Consider the following 17,564-nt stretch of genomic DNA (forward strand, 5'->3'; position numbering starts at 1 on the left):
CGAGTTTCATCACTGTCAGTGTTACTGTTGCTAGTATGTGGGTCCAGGGCACTTCTCTGACACAGAGGGGAGAGGAGAGGGAAGTAGTCAATTGCTATTGAATATTGGTGCCTGGGCAATGAGGCTTACAGAATCTTTGAAAGGGTGTCACCCTTGCTTGGCCATTGATTGGCTGGCCTGGATAGTGTTTTTCAATCTGGCTCACCATCAGAATCAACATAGAACCTTAAGAGTTTGGGTTCTATCCACCCAAATTCTAAGTAAGTTTGAGAGAGGGCTAGATTTTGAGTATTTGTATTCTCAGTGGCTTCCAAGGAAAACTTAATAGTCACTTTGACTTGGGTACCACTGGGTTAAAGAATCTCTGACATTTCATACTCTAAAAATGTTGGTTCTATAATCATCTCTACAATAAAGAAATCATCTTCCCTTTCTGAAATCAGTGATCACAGCTCCTATTTATTGAGATGTGCAGAATAGTCTTTCCAGAAAATAGTAATTGGTGCTTGGATAACAAAGGAAAGTGTTGAACACTAAATCCTCCTCTTTTACATTAACGCACAAGAACTTTAGCTTCTCTGAGAAGGCTTGTTGTAAAAACAAAAACAAACAAAAACTCCATAACGTTTCTTAACCATTGAACTTAAGAAAAGTGACAACTTTGTCTCAAGAAGCATATTAATACTCCTTTAAGTAGTTTTTCCTTAACAGGGTTTAGAGGCTCCAAGTCTGCAAAACATTCTGTATATTCTGAATTTCAGTAAATGCAACTGATTGACAAGTGACCAGTAGAAGAAAGGCAAAAGGCTAAAGCTCAGATTCATCAATTTTTTTAATTGTTAGCAGCTTGGGTAAAAGTTTTGATAAAGAGGTCAGAACTAACAGTTCCAATGAGGTTTTTAGTATTAAATAAGGTTTCAGTCATGCTAGTTGCCAGCATATTTGATTACTCTACCCTGGGACCTCCTCCCACTCAAAGGGAATTATAATTTTGTTCCTATACCATATGGTGGCAGAACAAGAACAGGACTTATAAATGTGGACTGTAAGCCATTTGTCATCCTTTTAAACCTCATTTGCATTTCTGACTTTCAAGTACAGTAAAATTAATATCCATTAATTACAAAGACTACCTACCCGGTGCCTGTACATAAATGGTACCCAACACGTGTTTATTAGATGAATTGCTGTTAATTCTCTTGTCTTTGCTCCCTGGATTTTCTTTTCAGTGACACCTAGGGCACATACTGCAAATAAGAAGGTGAATTTGCTTTATGGATATAAGGGAGAAGGAATCAGTGTTGGCCAGAAGTTGATCTTTGTCTCGGGTGGTTAATCACAGCTGAGGTCAAGATGAATAAATCTATGTCCCAGAATGTCCTGGTTACAGTTCATGACTAAAAGAAAACAAAGGAAGTTAGAGGCTAGAAAGAGGAAGGAAGTGAAAGACTCTCCAAAAGAAAATACAGATGTTCTAAGAGACTCATTATTGTTATAATTTGACTTTGTAAAAAGTCCAGTTGAACTTAGTGATGTTTGATCTTAATCAACAACATGCTCTATCGTGTCAATTCCATCATGGGACAGGGAAAAGGGGTCGATCTTATTAAAAGCTATATTTATATACAAAAAATGAGATGTCCTTTTAATGCTTTTTAATTAAAAGTAGTATAAGTAATATATGTGTGTACATATATATATATATATATATATATATATATGTACACACACATACACACAACCTGTACACACACAGAATCACTGTAACCCTTTTTCTCTCCTACAGAAAAAAAATAGCTAAATATTTTCCTTTGAAATTTTCCATGCTATTACTCTTCAAAATAAATTAGGGCTGTGAATAGCTATATTTTTAGAAAAGTCACTGGTTTAGGTAAAAACAGTTCAAATAGCTAGATGCCTGCAAATGCACTTAGAATATGTTTATAATACAGAACACTCATTTCTAGTGGTATTCCACTGAAGCAGTTGCTTACATTATTGGAAATGGGGAAATTGTTGCCACTTGGATCAATCCATTTTGTTTCTGACTCCCCAGGAGCATGTGTGTGTGTATTAACCCTTCCAGAGCCTGCACAGACTCCTTGTCCACTGATTTCAATTGAATGGAGGAGAAAATTTTACTTGTCGTAAAGCTTCTAGCCTGGGTGTCTTGATAGCTTGGTGATAAGCATCATATAAACAGAGAAGGATGGAATTCAAGTTACTTTTATCTATGCCTGCTTTCATATACAGTATGTGTCATAGACAGACACCAGTGTCTCATTACACGGCCACCCACAGAACTTACCCAATGTGACATTCTTCAGGGGAAATAACAGAAATGTTTTACCACATTGATTTAATAATAGTACTTAAAAAGTGACCAGATTTCCCTGGAAGCTTCTCTCTTCCACTGTTTTGACTGGAGGAGGGGGGACATCATAAATACCTCAAATTCTAAAATGTCTTAAAGCAGAATGATACAGAAGGAAACACACACACACACAAACTCATAGATACACATACACATATGTCTGGATGGCAGTTTATCATCTAGTTGGTATTTTTGCATTTCCAGGGTTCTCTCACTACAGGCATGCCGCCATTCCTTCTGTTAGTTTCCAAATTTTCCTACTGATGGTTATACATCGTCGTAGTAAACACATCGAGAATGATTTTCTCTCCTTTAAAAACATTTTTTCAAAGGCACAAGGCTCATTGGGGTTCAGCAAGTGATGATTACAAATGAAGTCCCAGACTGGAAATAAGTAAGCATATAATTAGTATTAGAAAGCTTAGAATTCTGCCTATTTAGTACCTAGTATTTCTCTGAGTCGCATTATATGAAATATATCTCTGTATTTCATGCTAGTATTTTTTTTTTAAATAAAGAGAACCTGGCATAGATTTGAATGCATACTGCTTTTCCAGAGAAGCAGAACTGATTTGAGGGTTGACCTGTTAACTGGAATGTCCATGGCAGAAGTGGAAAACCACACTAGCAACCTCATTTCGTTTTTACATAGATAGTATATTTTTGTGATCCAAGAAGGAAACTATAGGACTACATTTTTCAATAGCGGGTATGGAATTTGGTGATTTGGGTGGATTAGATAGGGATAAAGGATAAGCAATAACAAGGCCTGTCCTGGAAAGATGGTGGGTCTGGTGGAGAAGAGGAATGTGGAGGAGGCAGAAATGCAGAACCACCATTTATTTGGACATGAGTTAGGTGCAGACCATAAAGGTGTGTTGTGTTGCTATCACAGAGGATGGCAACAAATTGTGCACACGGATAACTGAATGACTTTGTTGTACCACAAAAATTATCACAACATTGCAAATCAAATAGACTTCACTAAAACTTAAAAAAAATAAATAAATAAGATGGCAACAATTACAGCACTTCATGTTTTCCAGCCTCATGAGATACTTAGCTGTCTTAATTTGTAAGACTTGGTAAAACAAACTAAACTATCCAATACTGAGGTGAGTTAAGTTGACATGAACTATGGAAGAATCTTGAAAGCCCATTTGGGTAAAGAGTTTCAGTGCAATCTCTTCTCCAAATAAACTGTAATTACAGCCTCAGCTTTAGGACTATAATTTGTGTGTGTTGTCAATTATTTTTTCACTTAACATGAAATGCAAGGGCAAAGAGGAATTATAAAGACCATTTTTATTTTTATTTTTGGCTTGGTGTTATCAGTTGGTTTAAAAATAATCCATGATCCCATAGAATCTAGTGTGTAATTATTTCTAATTCCTCAACGCTGAAGATTCCTCAGGGTTGGGTTTTTTGTTTGGGGGGGGGAGTGGGCGAGGTCTTAAAACTCACTACTTTGGGGGTAAGAATATGCTAGAAAGAAACTATTTTGGCTGTTTGTTTGGAGGCGTTCCATACATGTAAGTTAAGTAATCTTTAGAAGAACAGGAGGTGCTGATAGAGTAATTGTGTTTACTCTTCCCACTTCATGATTTCTCTCTTATAAACATTGTTTTGCATTATTGGGCTCCACGTTCCTTTTTCTCATCTGATGTTTTACAAATATTTTTCTAATTGCCTGAGACAGTGTGGTCCAATAAAGTTAAATTGACTTTGGGTTGAACTTGTTTGTCTGATCTTTTGCCAGAGGTTATAGTCACTCACTTGAACTGACTTTCACTCCATTTCTTGTTCTCCGCCTCTCTCCTTTTTACGTTCTTTTGTCCTTGTTATCCTTTTCCCCATTCTATCCTAATATAGAACCCCAGAATTAATTCTCAAGACTTCATAAACAAATGATTTCAAAAATAAGATCATTTGTATGTATGTATGTATGTATGTATGTATCTATCTATCTATCTATCTATCTATCTATCTATTCCTCTAATTTATCTACCCATCCATCCATCTTCCATCTAAATACTTCAGCCACCTAAATCAACAGATCCAAGTTTTAACCCAAGTCATGGGAAGAGGTGCTCTCAATGCTTAGAAAACAAGAGTACTTGGAATAACCCATTTGTTTGACGTCTGGAAACACTTTACAAACAACCTCCAGGAAAATAACAAAGCAAATACTGCTGGTCTACCGCAATGGAATAGATATGGTGTGTGATCAGTTAGCTGCAACCCACAAATAAACACAGACAGGCAATCTAGCGAGCAAAAACAGAAACCACATTATTGTCCATCACAGATTGGAGAGTTTAGAATAAACTTAAAGCCTCATATGTGTGACTTCTAGACTCTGAAAAGAAGGTTAAACGCTTTAAGGACTCTTCCTGGTTTTGTATAGTAAGCTCCCGAGTTTCCCTTTAACCCCCAAAGATCAACATTTATTTTAACATCTACCCACTTTGACCAAAGCCTAAGTCTTGGGAGTTCTCATTCCTTTTGCTCTCTCTGACTGCTTCAGGAGAACGGAGCTGAATGGCACTGTGGGCCTCAGCCTCTCGTGGGGCAGTGATAGTTCACTTGCTGTATTTCAGGCAGTGAGACCTATGATGAGCCCACCAAAATGTACCATGAGCATGAGCCTTTTCCATGCATTCAATCTACTTTTATATGAAGTTAGAGTGAGTATCTTTGGGCAGCAACTCTACTTTAACAAAGATTAATGAACAGTCTCTGCTTGTTTGGAAATGTGAAACAACTTTTCTTCTTTAAGATATGCTTATTAGACCTATCATAACCTTCTCTCACTCAGGATCTAAGGACAGATGACCATCTTCATTTCTGCATCACATTCCAATGAGGAAGGTAAGTTGCTCACCTTGATCCCTCCTTCCAATTCCTAATTGTAGACTCACTTTCATGTGAACCTCTTTGCAAACTGAGATTGACAATAATTTAGGGAGAAAATGTCAAATTGTTGTTTTTGTTTCTCCTGAGACTGAAGCAAGAGTGATAGGCTTGATCTTTCAAAGTTTCATTCCCCCCACTTGTAAAACTTTAGGCCTTTTTATTTCTCCTGAGTGGTTTACTTCGTTGCTGTACTTCGGTTCCCTTTTCCTATTCTTATGACCTAAGGTGGGACCACATTAATAAATTAGTTTTATGAAGATTAGTTTAATGTTAATTAAACACTAAGCAGAGATTCCGGGGAAGAGAGAACATACTTTGTCTAGTATGTTGAGATGAGACAGAGCTGTGATGAGGGGTAGGAAAGAGGATTCTAAATAACTAGCTCACTTGCCCAATTGACATTTGATGCAGCTATGAGGCTGGTCATCAGTTTTACTTCTCTTATTGTTTCTTGTACAGAAAACTGCAGAATAAACATAGTCCCAGGGGCTAAGGGACCAATGGCCACCAATAGTCTGCAGAGGACAAACTCTAGATAAACTACCTCCTGACCTCTCTTCTTGCTGTTCTGATAAGAAATGACCAGCACTCCATTCCTCCTATCCACACAATTTTACCATCTCCGCAAATTGACCAGAATGTATTAAAAGAATTCAGTCAGAACTATCATCATGCCCTGGTAAACAAAGAAGCCAGTGTAATTCTTGGTTGATGTCACTAGTCTTCCAAGAGAGGAAGAAAGAGCCTGCTACCCTTCAGTCCAAATATGAGGAATGATGGAGTCTATTGGGGAGGGCCAGGGTTCTTTAAGTAGAGGAATATTCTTTCTTCAAGATGTTGTAAACCAAGAGGATAAGTTATGCTTATGTGTAAAAGATTACTATTACTAACTACAGCTTAGTAAGGATCCAGAATGCCCACACCTCCAATTGGTGGGAAGACTGGAGCAGAAATGGGAGTGCCATATGCACTTTTGTTCTTGAACTGGAATCAATCCCTCCAACCTTGATCTTCTCCCACACATAACTTGAAAATGGAATACAGGTGAAATGTTGGTCGATATCCAGTGAATGCCTTGGATGCTACCATGTTCTCAAAGACTTCCACCAAAGAGTGAGAGAATCCTTTTGAAAGAGGAAGGGATGTAGATGCTGGTGAAATTGTAAATGCAGAAGTTCTTACAGGCTGGGGCTACACCTGAGGGCAGGTGGCATCTATGAGGACACCCTCCCTCAGAGCATCTGTATCATGAAATGACTATTATTTTTTAAATGACATTTATTTATTTATTTAACCTTTTCTCATTCTAAAAATATTTGTTGATGTTACCATGTGCCAGCCACCATTCTAAGTGCTTTAATGAAAAGGCAATTTCCTCCATTCATGGGCAGGTTTTTTGTTTGTTTGTTTTTTGTTTTTGTTTTTGTTTTTTTAACAATATAATGAAAGGAAATGAAAAAAATTTTTTTGAAGTGTAGTTAATTTACAATGTTTCTTCAATTTCTGTTGTACAGCAAAGTGACCCAATCACACACAGTTTCCTGTGTTGTACAGTATTAGTAGGGCCCCATTGCCTTCCAAATATAACAGTTTGCACCCCAAAACCCCAAACCGCCCATCCATCCCACTCTTTCCTCCCTCTCCCCTGGTAACCATAAGTCTGCTCTCCTTGGCTGTGATGTGTTTCTGTTTTGTAGATAGGATCTTCTGTGCCAAATTTTAGATTCAACAAATAAGTGATAGCGTATGGTATTCGTCTTTTTCTTTCTGGTTTATTTCCCTTAGTATGAGACTCTCTAGTTCCATCCATATTGCTGCAAATGGCATTAGTTCGTCTTTTTATGGCTGAGTAGTATTCCGTTGTATACATGTTCCACAGCTTCTTAATCCATTCATCTGTCGAGACTGTTTCCATGTCTTGGCTCTTATGAATAGCACCGAGATGAACATAGGGGTGCATGTACTTTTTCACTGAAAGTTTGGTCCAGATATATGCCCAGGAGTGAGATTGCTGGATCATATGGTAGTTCTATATTTAGTTTCCTGAGGTACCTCCATACTGTTTTCCATAGTGGTTGTACCGATTTACATACCCACCAAGAGTGAAGGGAGTTACCCTTTTCTCCACAACCTCAGAAAATGGAAAATTTTATGCACACACACGCATGCATGTGTTTTTAAATTGTGATACATTTCATGGAAGAATTAATAGGAAGTATTAGGAGGTAAGAGAAGTTCACTAAGGAGGATGACACATGTGGCAGATTGACCTACTCGATATCTATTTCAATTTCCAGTGTGTCCTCTAGCTACAAAGACCAAAAATTTTTAATTGTATTTTAGGATCCCTTGAACTAGATTTCCAAATGTGACACAGATTCCACCAATCATAGGTACTTGCAACAGTCTTGAATTCAGACATGAGTTAAGTGGGAGGCAGTGGCCATTGTTCTGGCAAGGATTTTTGTTTCAATTATGTTTTCATCTCCTTCTGAGATTTCACTTGCCATGGAGGTCAAAACTGTTTTACGGCCTAGAGTCTTGTGCTGGTGGAAGCAGTAGGGGCTGAAGGGCAAGAGCAGTGGTGTAGAGTTGACTGAAGGAGCTTTAGTCCATCTCCCTATCATCTCTGAAAGCCCCCATAAGCCACTACAAAAAGCACACAATAAAAAATATGGTTCCTGCTCAGCAATTGTCACTTAGAAGCACATTTTCTAGGTGCCCTTCCCATTTCCTTTTTCTTAACAGATTTCTAACTCTAAGCCTCTTCTGTACGGACATTCCTGAGTGAGCTGCTTGTGGGTCAGAGGGGTAGGGGATGTGTTCCATGTTCTTCCTGGGCTCCAGCAGAGAAAAGACTTTGGCTGTTCACAGCAAGTCACTGGAGGTGATGAGCATCAGTGGAGACACCTACTTTCTTGCAAGAATCCAAAATGATATAAGAGAAAGCCAATAAGACCAGCTGTCTGATGGTCCATTATTTAATATCTGCACCACATATACACCTAGCATTAGGCTGGATGCTAAAGATCTAAAACTTCTATCCTCAGAGAGCTTCTACAACCAGATAGAGAGCCCCAAGTGCATGAAATGGTATAAACACTATGATGGTATTGCTGCAGTAAAAGACTGCAGGAGTAGGATGGTCAAAGCATTTCATAGATAAGATTGCATCTGAGTTATTCTTGAACAAGAGTCAAGGGCCATCAGGCAGAAGTAGCAAGAGGATGAAACATGGGAGGAACGGACACAACTTCAAATGGTATGGTGGGTATCAAAAACTTTGGAATCAGATAGGATTGGCTTCTTAGTAACTGCCACTTTCAGGATTCAGCCAGAGATGAAGAAGAAGGAATGACATTCATTAGATGGTTATCTACAGGGGGAAGGACCAGTTTCACTTATTCCAATGGTTCCTTTTGGGGCAAACTGATTTAGACCAAAGGTATGAATACTCATCAAGGTAGTTATCTTTGAGATGCTTTCCCAGGACTTTTTAAGAGAAGAAAGGGAACAGCCCATTATGTATCACCTATTCCTTGAAACCTCTAGCATGTATATGCCTGATTTAGGTACAATAAACATTGTCACTGAGATTCCTCTTATTCCTAATAATGAGTAACACTTACACTTAAGTAAAATGGATTTAGGAAAAAATTTACTATCATGTTTAATCACAGCAGATGTACTATGAATCAAATCCTTAAAACATGATGCATAAATATTCAAAAAGATATATGTACCCCTAAGTTCACTGGAGCACTATTCACAATAGCCAAGACGTGGATACAATCTAAATGTCCACCGACAGATGAAAGGACTAAGAAGATGTGGAATACTACTCAGCCATAAAAAAGGAACACAATAATGTCATTTGCAGGAAGGTGCACGCAACTAGAGATTCTCATACTAAGTGAAGTAAGTCAGAAAGAAAAAGACAAATGCCATATGATATCACTTGTGTGTGAAATCTAAAATATAGTGCAAATGAACCTACCTACAGAACAGAAACAGACTCATGGACATGGAGAACAGACTTGTGGTTGCCAGGGGGGAAGGGGAGGAAGTGGAATGGACTGGGATTTTGGGGTTTGTGGATACAAACTATCACATTTGGAATGGATAAGCAATGAGGTTCTGCTGTACAGCACAGGGAACTATATCCGGTTTCTTGAAGTAGCCCATGATGGAAGATAGTATGAGAAAAAGAATATAAATATACTTGAATATCAGAGTCCATAAATAAGAATGAGCCTAGTTGCATTCATTTATTAATGTATTTTCTGTGAATGCTTTCATGCTCTGAGAGTAGAGCCAGGTAGTTTCAAAAGAGCATGTATGGTCCATAAAGCCATAGATTTACCATCTGGCTCTGTAGAAAGTTTGATCCTTACTTTATATGATAGGCTGAAATGTATTTCCACACTATTGCACTGTATAGCCCTTGCACTTAATATTTTTTAAGCTATTAGAATTAAATGTTGAAAAGCTTAAGAAAAGGGAGAACTGGAAATATGAGAAATGAAGTTTCTTGGATCAAACCTTTGAACTTTCACTATCTGATGATACAGTATCCACTGGAGTTGCATTAGAAAGTTCTAATCTGGGCCTATGGAGAGCATTTTCAATGATTCTAACCCAAGTGTTGACAGTGTGTGCTTATACAGGATGCCATGGGGCCGCTCCCAAGACCATTTAAATATAAATATAGAGGCTTACAGTGTTTTGCACACTTTTGTATTCTGGAATCCTAGAATGCAGCAGATGAGGTATAATATGAATTGTTTTGGCATCACTGGCCTCATTGAAAGCCTCCATGCATTTGCACATCTGTGTCTGCAACAAGAAGGGATAATTGTTCAGCTCTGCTATGGCTGTTTATGAATCAGAAGAACAAAAAGGCAACAGAATAAACAACATGTCATGTTCATACAAATCTTGATCAGGGTAAAATCATCTGGCTGGCATTGCCTATGTACAACATCACCAACAGGGCTGCCAACTCATGAGGGGAGCCTCACAGGTCCCCTGTCTTGCATCTTCAAAGCTTGGAACAGCTTATTTGAAGGTTTACACAAAGGCTAAATCTACCCAAAGTAGTTAAGATCTGAGTCCTTGCTATTATTAACCAACTTGTTTGTGAGAATCCCTGAAGTCCAAGAAGATGTCTGAATAATGGCAGTATCTATTATACGGTGCTTACCAATAAATGCTTGATTAATATCTTCCTTGGAGTTCCCTTTGTGGCTTAGCTGGTTAAGAACCAGACGTAATGACTGTGAGGATGCAGGTTTGATCCCTGGCCTCCCTAGGTGGGTTAAGGATCCGGCGTTGCCACAAGCTGCAGCGTAGGTTGTGAATGTAGCTCGGATCCAGTGCTACCCAGGCTATAGTGCAGGCCTGCAGCTGCAGCTCTGATTCAACCCCCAGCCTGGGAACTTCCGCATGCTGCAGGTATGGTTGTAAAAGAAAAATATACATATATATTTCAAGCAGGTGTCTCATCCTCAGCACTGTTGACATTTTGAGCCAGTTCATTCTTTTTGTGAGTCCTATGCACTTTAAGATGTTCAGCAGCAGCCTTGGCCTCATCCCACTAGATGCCAAAAGCACTGTCCCAGTTGAGATGACACAAAATATCTCCAGACATTGCCAAAGTTACCCTCAGAGGCAAAATTACCCCCAATAGAGAAACACTGTTTCAGTGGATTATGAAAATTCTCTTCATTCATGGTGTAATTAAAGGAGCTCTAAGGAGTATTAGGCCCCAATAACAGAACTAGATTAAAAAGATTCAGATGGCACAGATTTGATTCCTAGCCCAGGAACTCCTGCATGCCATGGGCATGGCGAAATAAATAAATAAATAATTTTTTTTTTTTTAATTTTAAAGACTCAGAATCTGAGTTTATTGACATAAAATAATTATCCCAAAAATGAAAAACTGATTATGTATCCAGATTTCCAAAATAATCTTACATTTTTGCTTATAATGGTGATAAACCAAAAAATCTGGTGGCTCTTTCACGTGTGCTAATATTTCACATGCTCTGTGGATGCAAAGGCTGAACCTTCACACTGAAGTCCTGGTTTCCATCACCCTCTGTCCATTCACCCATCCAACAGATGTTGACTGAGCCCTTCCTAAAGACCTAGGCAGGCTCTTTGCCAGGTAGTGAGGTCCAGACCTCACAGCGTTACTTTTTGATAACACTGTCAGGAGACATGTTTCTACAATATTTCCTTAGCCTCTCTATTTCTATTTTCTATGCTAAAAATTCCATCTTGTCCTGCTTTACTTTACTCTATATTCCTGCTTGAAAAACAGTCGCAGTGCTGGCAAATGACTTAAGCTTAAGAGCAAAGACCTAAAGGCATAAGTTATTCATGTGGTCAGCTGAATGAAGACATGATGCATTGGTCTAGGCATGTCGGACCTGTGCAGATAGGCACGTCATTTGCGCAGCATTATATGTTCTCTTAAGAATAAGAGGAAGATGAGCCTCATGGCCCCAAGGGGTTTACGAGGGGGTCATTAGCAGGATATGCATCAGCAAGGAGACCTGAGGTGCAAACCTAGGCACTCGGGGTTGCTGCAGATAGGCAAGCCACTGTCTGCAGAAGCACAATGGTGATTCTCTAGATGCTATGCATAGATAGCTGATGCCAAGCTTCCTCAATGCTAATAATGGTTAAATGCCTAAAGGTCAGAATAAAATCTTAACCAGCTACCGGCTATGTGACTTTTAAAATAATAAAAAAACTATATCCTGCACCTATAGCCCCCTCCTCAAGTGTAGGGTATAACTTGATGTTTTGAGGGCAGACTAAGCTTTTATGCAAATAAATTTAAAATGTATAACTGTTGGAGCTCCTGTCATGGCTCAGTGGTTAACAAATCCAACTAGGAACCATGAAGTTGCAGGTGCGATCCCTGGCCTCACTCAGTGGGTTAAGGATCCGGCGTTGCTGTGAGCTGTGGTGTAGGTCACAGACACGGCTCAGATCCCACATTGCTGTGGCTGTGGCATAGGCCAGCAGCTACAGCTCCGATTGGACCCCTAGCCTGGGAACCTCCATATGCCACAGGTGTGGCCCTAGAAAAGATAATAAAATAAAATAAAATGTATAATTGCTAAAACTCCATAGAAGTTAACTTCCCAAGGTATGTCTCTGATGATATAAATCAGGAAACCAAACTTCTTCCATCTTGGCAGTCCACCGTTCTTAGAGTCTTGGTATTTCCACTTGCTTGCAGCCTGCAGAAGGATAGAGAGAGTGCTCAAAGAGAGAAAATACCCACTTCTGAAAAGCCATGGCTTAGAAACAACACACATTAGTGTGGTTCATATTCCATGGAGAAAAATTAGTCTTTTGGCCACAGGTAATGGCAATGGAAGCTGTGAGCCATGGAAAAAAGGAAGCATGGGTTTTGTGAACAGCCAGTGGTCTCAGCCACAAAAATTGATGTCAAAGCCCAGCTTTCCCATCACTCAGTGAGACAGGACCTTTCTATCCATGGTTCTATGCACTCTGGGATAGCATTTAGTTGTGCTGGAACCATGAGGGACTGTTCCACTTAGTTAGCATTTTTCTCCAGCTAGATGCTAAGTTCTTTGAGAATAGCCACCATTTTTTATGGTCTCCCTGTGCCTTGGCTTAAAGTCCTTATCAGGATCACCAGTGTTTATTACAGGGCAGGTTGCTAGGCCCCAGTCCCAGAGTTCCTGACTCAGTTGGTCTAGGAGGGGCCTACAAATGTGCATTTCTCAGAAGATCCTAGATGAATGGGGGTGATGTTGGAAAACATAGACTATACCAATTCTGAGTTGATTTTGTAGTTAACAAATAGTGAAGGGCGTACTTCTGAATTTTTGGTAGTAGGAGGGAGGCCTAGAGTTAGGCTTACACAAACTTTTTGACCCTCTTCATGCTCTCTCTCTCTCATGTCCCTCTTATTTTGGCCAAGACTGCAGCATGCAGAAATTCCAGGGCCATGGATAGACCCACATCAGGGACACTACCAGATCCTTAACCACTAGGCTGCCAGGGAACTCCTGCACTTGTTTCTAAACCATTTCATCAGAGCAGAGAAACCTGAGAAGATAACTTTGGGCCTTTTTCTTTTTTAAAAAGCATAGTTGGATTTTTTTTTTTTAATAGGAGGGATGTTAAACTCCATTTTGAAAAATTACTTCAGTTAAAAGGTGTTCATCTAATTTTAAAAATCCTCAAATTTGTCCTAAAGAAAGGAAGAGAAAATACCAACAAATTTATGAGAAAAGTGATTCTTTTGGCTCATTATTTGTCATGGTAACTATAAAATTTCCAATGAGAAAAGCATGCCCTTTAAAATGATAGAAATTTTGGTTATATTTTTAAAATTAATGTTTTTTAAGTATAAACCCATCGCAGTTTTCTTCCATACATATTCTCTTTGGAAAGGTAACTGCATAACTGGATGCATAATTTCCTATTTAAAACAATAAAGACATTTTTGGCCCGACCAAATATTTCTGAAATTCTAACAAATTAATTACCTTCCTTATAATTTTCTGAAAGACACTGAGTGAAATAATAAAAGATCGATGGGTCAGATGAGTTGCTATGTCACAGGGGATTGTAATAGGAGCCTGTTCAGTTAAGTCGTTTAAAACGGACCCAAACTCTAGAAGAAAGGGTGCTATAGCACCTTGGTGGAAAGGAGCACAAATAAAGACATGCTATTCGACTTCTTCTAGAATTTGAGGCGCACTTCCCTCTAAGCCCTTAGATTTACCAAGTTTCAACCCCATATTTGCTTATGACATTCACAAGATTATGATAAGCCTAAAATGGAAGGATCTCCAAGGAAGTAATCCGATTGGAGGAGAGGAAAAGTAGCCTCCTTCCCTAAAAGTGAAAATTGGTTCATGACGTTTTAGTTTTAGGTGCAGAAAACCCAGAATTGCTGAAAACTGGAGACAAGTCCAAAGCAGCTCCCACGTCCAAATAGATTCAGGCCAGTGTTGAGACCATGCGAAGTGTGGAGAAGGAGATAGGCCGACCCAGCTGCTGGGGAAGAGGGCTGGGTGGGGCACGCGGCGATGCTGGCGAGGAAAGCACCTGTCACTGTGGCTTCCGCCTAAGGCCAGTTCTGCTCCGCGTCTCCTCTAAACCACGCCCGTCACAACACATTCAAAAAAGAAATGGATGCCAAAGCAAGGCTTCGTTAAACGCTTAAGAAAAGAAAATGCGACCTTGGCGCTACGTCCCTCTTCTCATTGCCGAGTGTCGGTCCCTGATTGTCAACAGGAAAATGAGATTCCGAAATAGAGTTTTCCCCTGCATTTCTGAGTCATGCCCCAGTGCAGTAAGAGTCTGCTTATATGTGCAAATTACACTTCTTATTTTAAAGACCTTTTTAGCCTATTGTTTTTAAAGTTCTGAGGCAGACCTGGGTTTGAACTCTCCAGTCACTACCTGACCTTGGGCAAGACATTTAACCTTTTAAATTTCCATTTCTGAAGCAGCTAAAAATGAAGAAAGACACCTATCTTATAGGGTTGTTGAAATAATTAAATGAGATAATGAAAGAAAGATTCTTTAGAATAGTGAGCCCTATAAATTCATAATAATAATACAAATACTTTGGACCTTAATAAATCAAGCGTTAGAAAACATATTTTTATCAGTAAAAACAAGTCCACTATCACTTCTAATCAAGAATGTGGTCACTACCCGACTTTCCCTTCAAGGTGTTAGGCTACAAGCTTTGTTTTGCACTGAATTCCTATTGACTAGTCCGGTGCTCAGAATACACTAGTTGCTCAATAAATTATTACTGAAGAATTAATGAGTGAAACATCCAGGTCTTGTTTTGTCACAAGGCAGCGTCCAGCCGTGTAGCAAACTACTGCTCAGCAAGCAGAGCACAAAAGAAGTAGAAAACCAGTAATCAGAGGCTATAATATTTCTTTAAAGGAAAATGTGATCATATTTAACTTAGAAGTGGAAGAAGGGCTGATCAATAATTTATAACTTTAAACCACTGTTCTAACAGGTATCATTTCTTTGGTACATTAAATGTGAATAAAATTCCTCTGATGTGTTTATGTCTCCAGGTCAAAAGTTCAGTGATATTAGAATCATAAGAGAAAAAAACCACAACAAAAAATCTGTTTTCCACTTTGAGATTGTTGTACTTACCTACAGCAGCTGACGGCTCTTTTTGTGTCTGTAACACACTGTCCTTCAAGCCTCACCTGCATGCCGAGTCGTCTGTACAGCAGTTAGAATGTGTCTGGTCCTTCAGTGAAGGTTATCATGCTTCCATGGGGGACACCAGGGCTCCGTTCCACCTTCACCCTCATCTTGCTTCAACATGGAGGGTCCAATTAACTTCAAAGACCTTTCCTTGTGTAGAAAAACTCTGATGAAGCGGAACAGAGTCTTACTGTATGTTTGATGTTTGTAAGAATGTTAATGAGAAGAGATCATGATTATCATTATGTTAAAAAAAAAAAAAAGGATCTCGCTTTAGTCAAATATCTAATTTTCTGTTATCTGTCACAGACAAATTCACCCAAGATATGCAGGGCAAAACAAACACAGCACAGTCAGGTATCTTCTGGATTTATTTACAATGAAAAACCGCACATCTTTGATAACCATTCTTTAATTAGGGGAAGAGTTTGGAACTTCCCCTTTGCTCCCTATTTAAAACACATTTGTTTTCCATTATGAATTAGTTTGTAAAAAGCGCTGAACCAGAAATTTAACTGTAAGCAAAATATGCTTTCACCTTAGTCCAGCGCTGTTTGATAAAGTATGTTTCACAGGCGATTGTACCTATTCTTTCCAAGAAGTATGGAAAAGTACCCCTCCCCTCTCATTTACTCTAAGAATGTCTGCTTTTTGTGGAGGGGGATATTCAGAGGAATATAAACTCTTTGAGAGTCTGTGAAATGCTGAGACACATACCGAATATATCCTTTAAGTAGAAAATAATAGTAGGCAGGACATATATACTGAACACACTTATTGACCCCACACTTTGGTGCTCTTTGGAGCCGTGAAAAGCACAGAACATACACTGATTATGTTTTTGTCAACAAAAGAAGATGGAGATGAACAATGGCATGAGTAAGTTCATTTCTCATTTAAAAATGGGTCTTTATCTCTGGGCTCTGAGGTGATTCAGAGAAGACAAATCAACGTATCCGACATGAGCCTCGGTAGCAAGGCCACTGGGCACAGAAATGATGATGATGCCCTGAACAGAACTAGAAACAAGGACACATGTAGGAACACCCGAGGTCCACTCTTGGGTCTGTTACTCTCCCTAAGGAGGGTTCTTGGCCTTCTTAGTAGAAATTGATGAGAGGCCAAGCAAGAAATTCAGCCAAGTCTTTATTCATGGCCCCTGCTGCAGTGGGGTAGGGGGTGGGGAAAGGGGGTGGTGGAAACAAGCAATAGAGTCCCTTGCTTGCTCACTTGGGGGGGACAAGTTGGTTTCTAATGTGGGGTGAGGGTAGGGGCAAGTCCAAGAGTTAGCCCACAGGGGTAGCTTAGGTGTTTTGCCCACTCTTTTTTGTGGTATTGTGTGCAGGGGTATTACTTTGCTCCCAACACCCTGCATTTGCTGTAAGCTTTTCAGAAGTGGCCATTGATCCTTTTTTTTTTTTTTTTTTTTTTCCTATCTCATTGTCCATAATTTGCCCCAACTGTGCATGCACACAGTTATTTTTAGTCCCCTAGGGTTTTTTAATTTCTGTCACTTGAGAGATGTTTGTCCAGGTGTAAACAACTGCAGCCATGTCAGCTAAGGGCCCCAGGCCCCAGGCCCCAGCCTGTCTCAGGTCTCTCATGAACTACTCCATGCTCCTGGACAGGTTGTTTAATTAATCTCTAATTATTACACAGTCTGGCTGTAAGAGAAGAGAGACTATCAATGAAAAGTGTATCTGAACAGTAGGAATAGTGTTTTAACCAAGAAACTTTACCCTAAGAACAACCCATAAGCTTTTTCATAGATGTGTAATTTTAGCCTAGAGAGTTAAGTCCTATTCCTTAAAGAACTGGAAAGATAATGTAGGGTATAACTTGATGTTTTGTTAGCATGACCATTCACAAATGTGTTAATTTGAAATTTTGTTAGGTACACATGCTTCTTGAAATAAAATTTGCCCAGGAAGAAAACACTCAATTGAAAAGTATGTTAACATATTACCTACATTTTAAACTAAAATAGAACTTAAATGATAAAGAAAAAGTTGTGACAGTAAAAAGAAAC

General features: G+C 39.2%; 2 protein-coding genes across 3 annotated transcripts in view; one reads left to right on the top strand and one right to left on the bottom strand.

Annotated features, from left to right (window-relative positions):
* LOC146400930 (uncharacterized) overlaps positions 1-17,564 on the top strand; it is a 109,647-nt gene that overhangs the window by 77,319 nt on the left and 14,764 nt on the right. Inside the window, exon 5 of the mRNA XM_084971127.1 lies at positions 5,193-5,245. The gene's annotated coding sequence lies outside the window, so the exon portion shown is untranslated. The remainder of the gene's footprint in view (positions 1-5,192; positions 5,246-17,564) is intronic.
* The window catches only part of LOC146400931 (uncharacterized), a 165,311-nt gene continuing 148,177 nt past the window's right edge, over positions 431-17,564 (bottom strand). Inside the window, exons 3-5 of one of the 2 annotated variants that reach the window (XR_014812890.1) lie at positions 15,535-15,701; positions 10,010-12,549; positions 431-1,397 (exon numbers count right to left, since the gene is read on the bottom strand). Coding sequence is in view for 1 of the 2 variants with exons in the window: in XM_084972835.1 (XP_084828961.1) it covers positions 15,581-15,701 (121 nt within the window). In the remaining variant the exon portion in view is untranslated. Of the gene's footprint in view, positions 1,398-10,009; positions 12,550-13,123; positions 15,702-17,564 lie in introns of those variants that run through there. The other variant, XM_084972835.1, reaches the window with a different exon arrangement.

This window comes from Sus scrofa, chromosome 8 (assembly GCF_054392235.1).
Source record: "Sus scrofa isolate SSC_HxYL_T2T_F1_AM1 chromosome 8, Sscrofa_HxYL_maternal_Yorkshire_Landrace_v2.0, whole genome shotgun sequence".
In the NCBI taxonomy this organism is placed as follows: Eukaryota; Metazoa; Chordata; class Mammalia; order Artiodactyla; family Suidae; genus Sus; species Sus scrofa.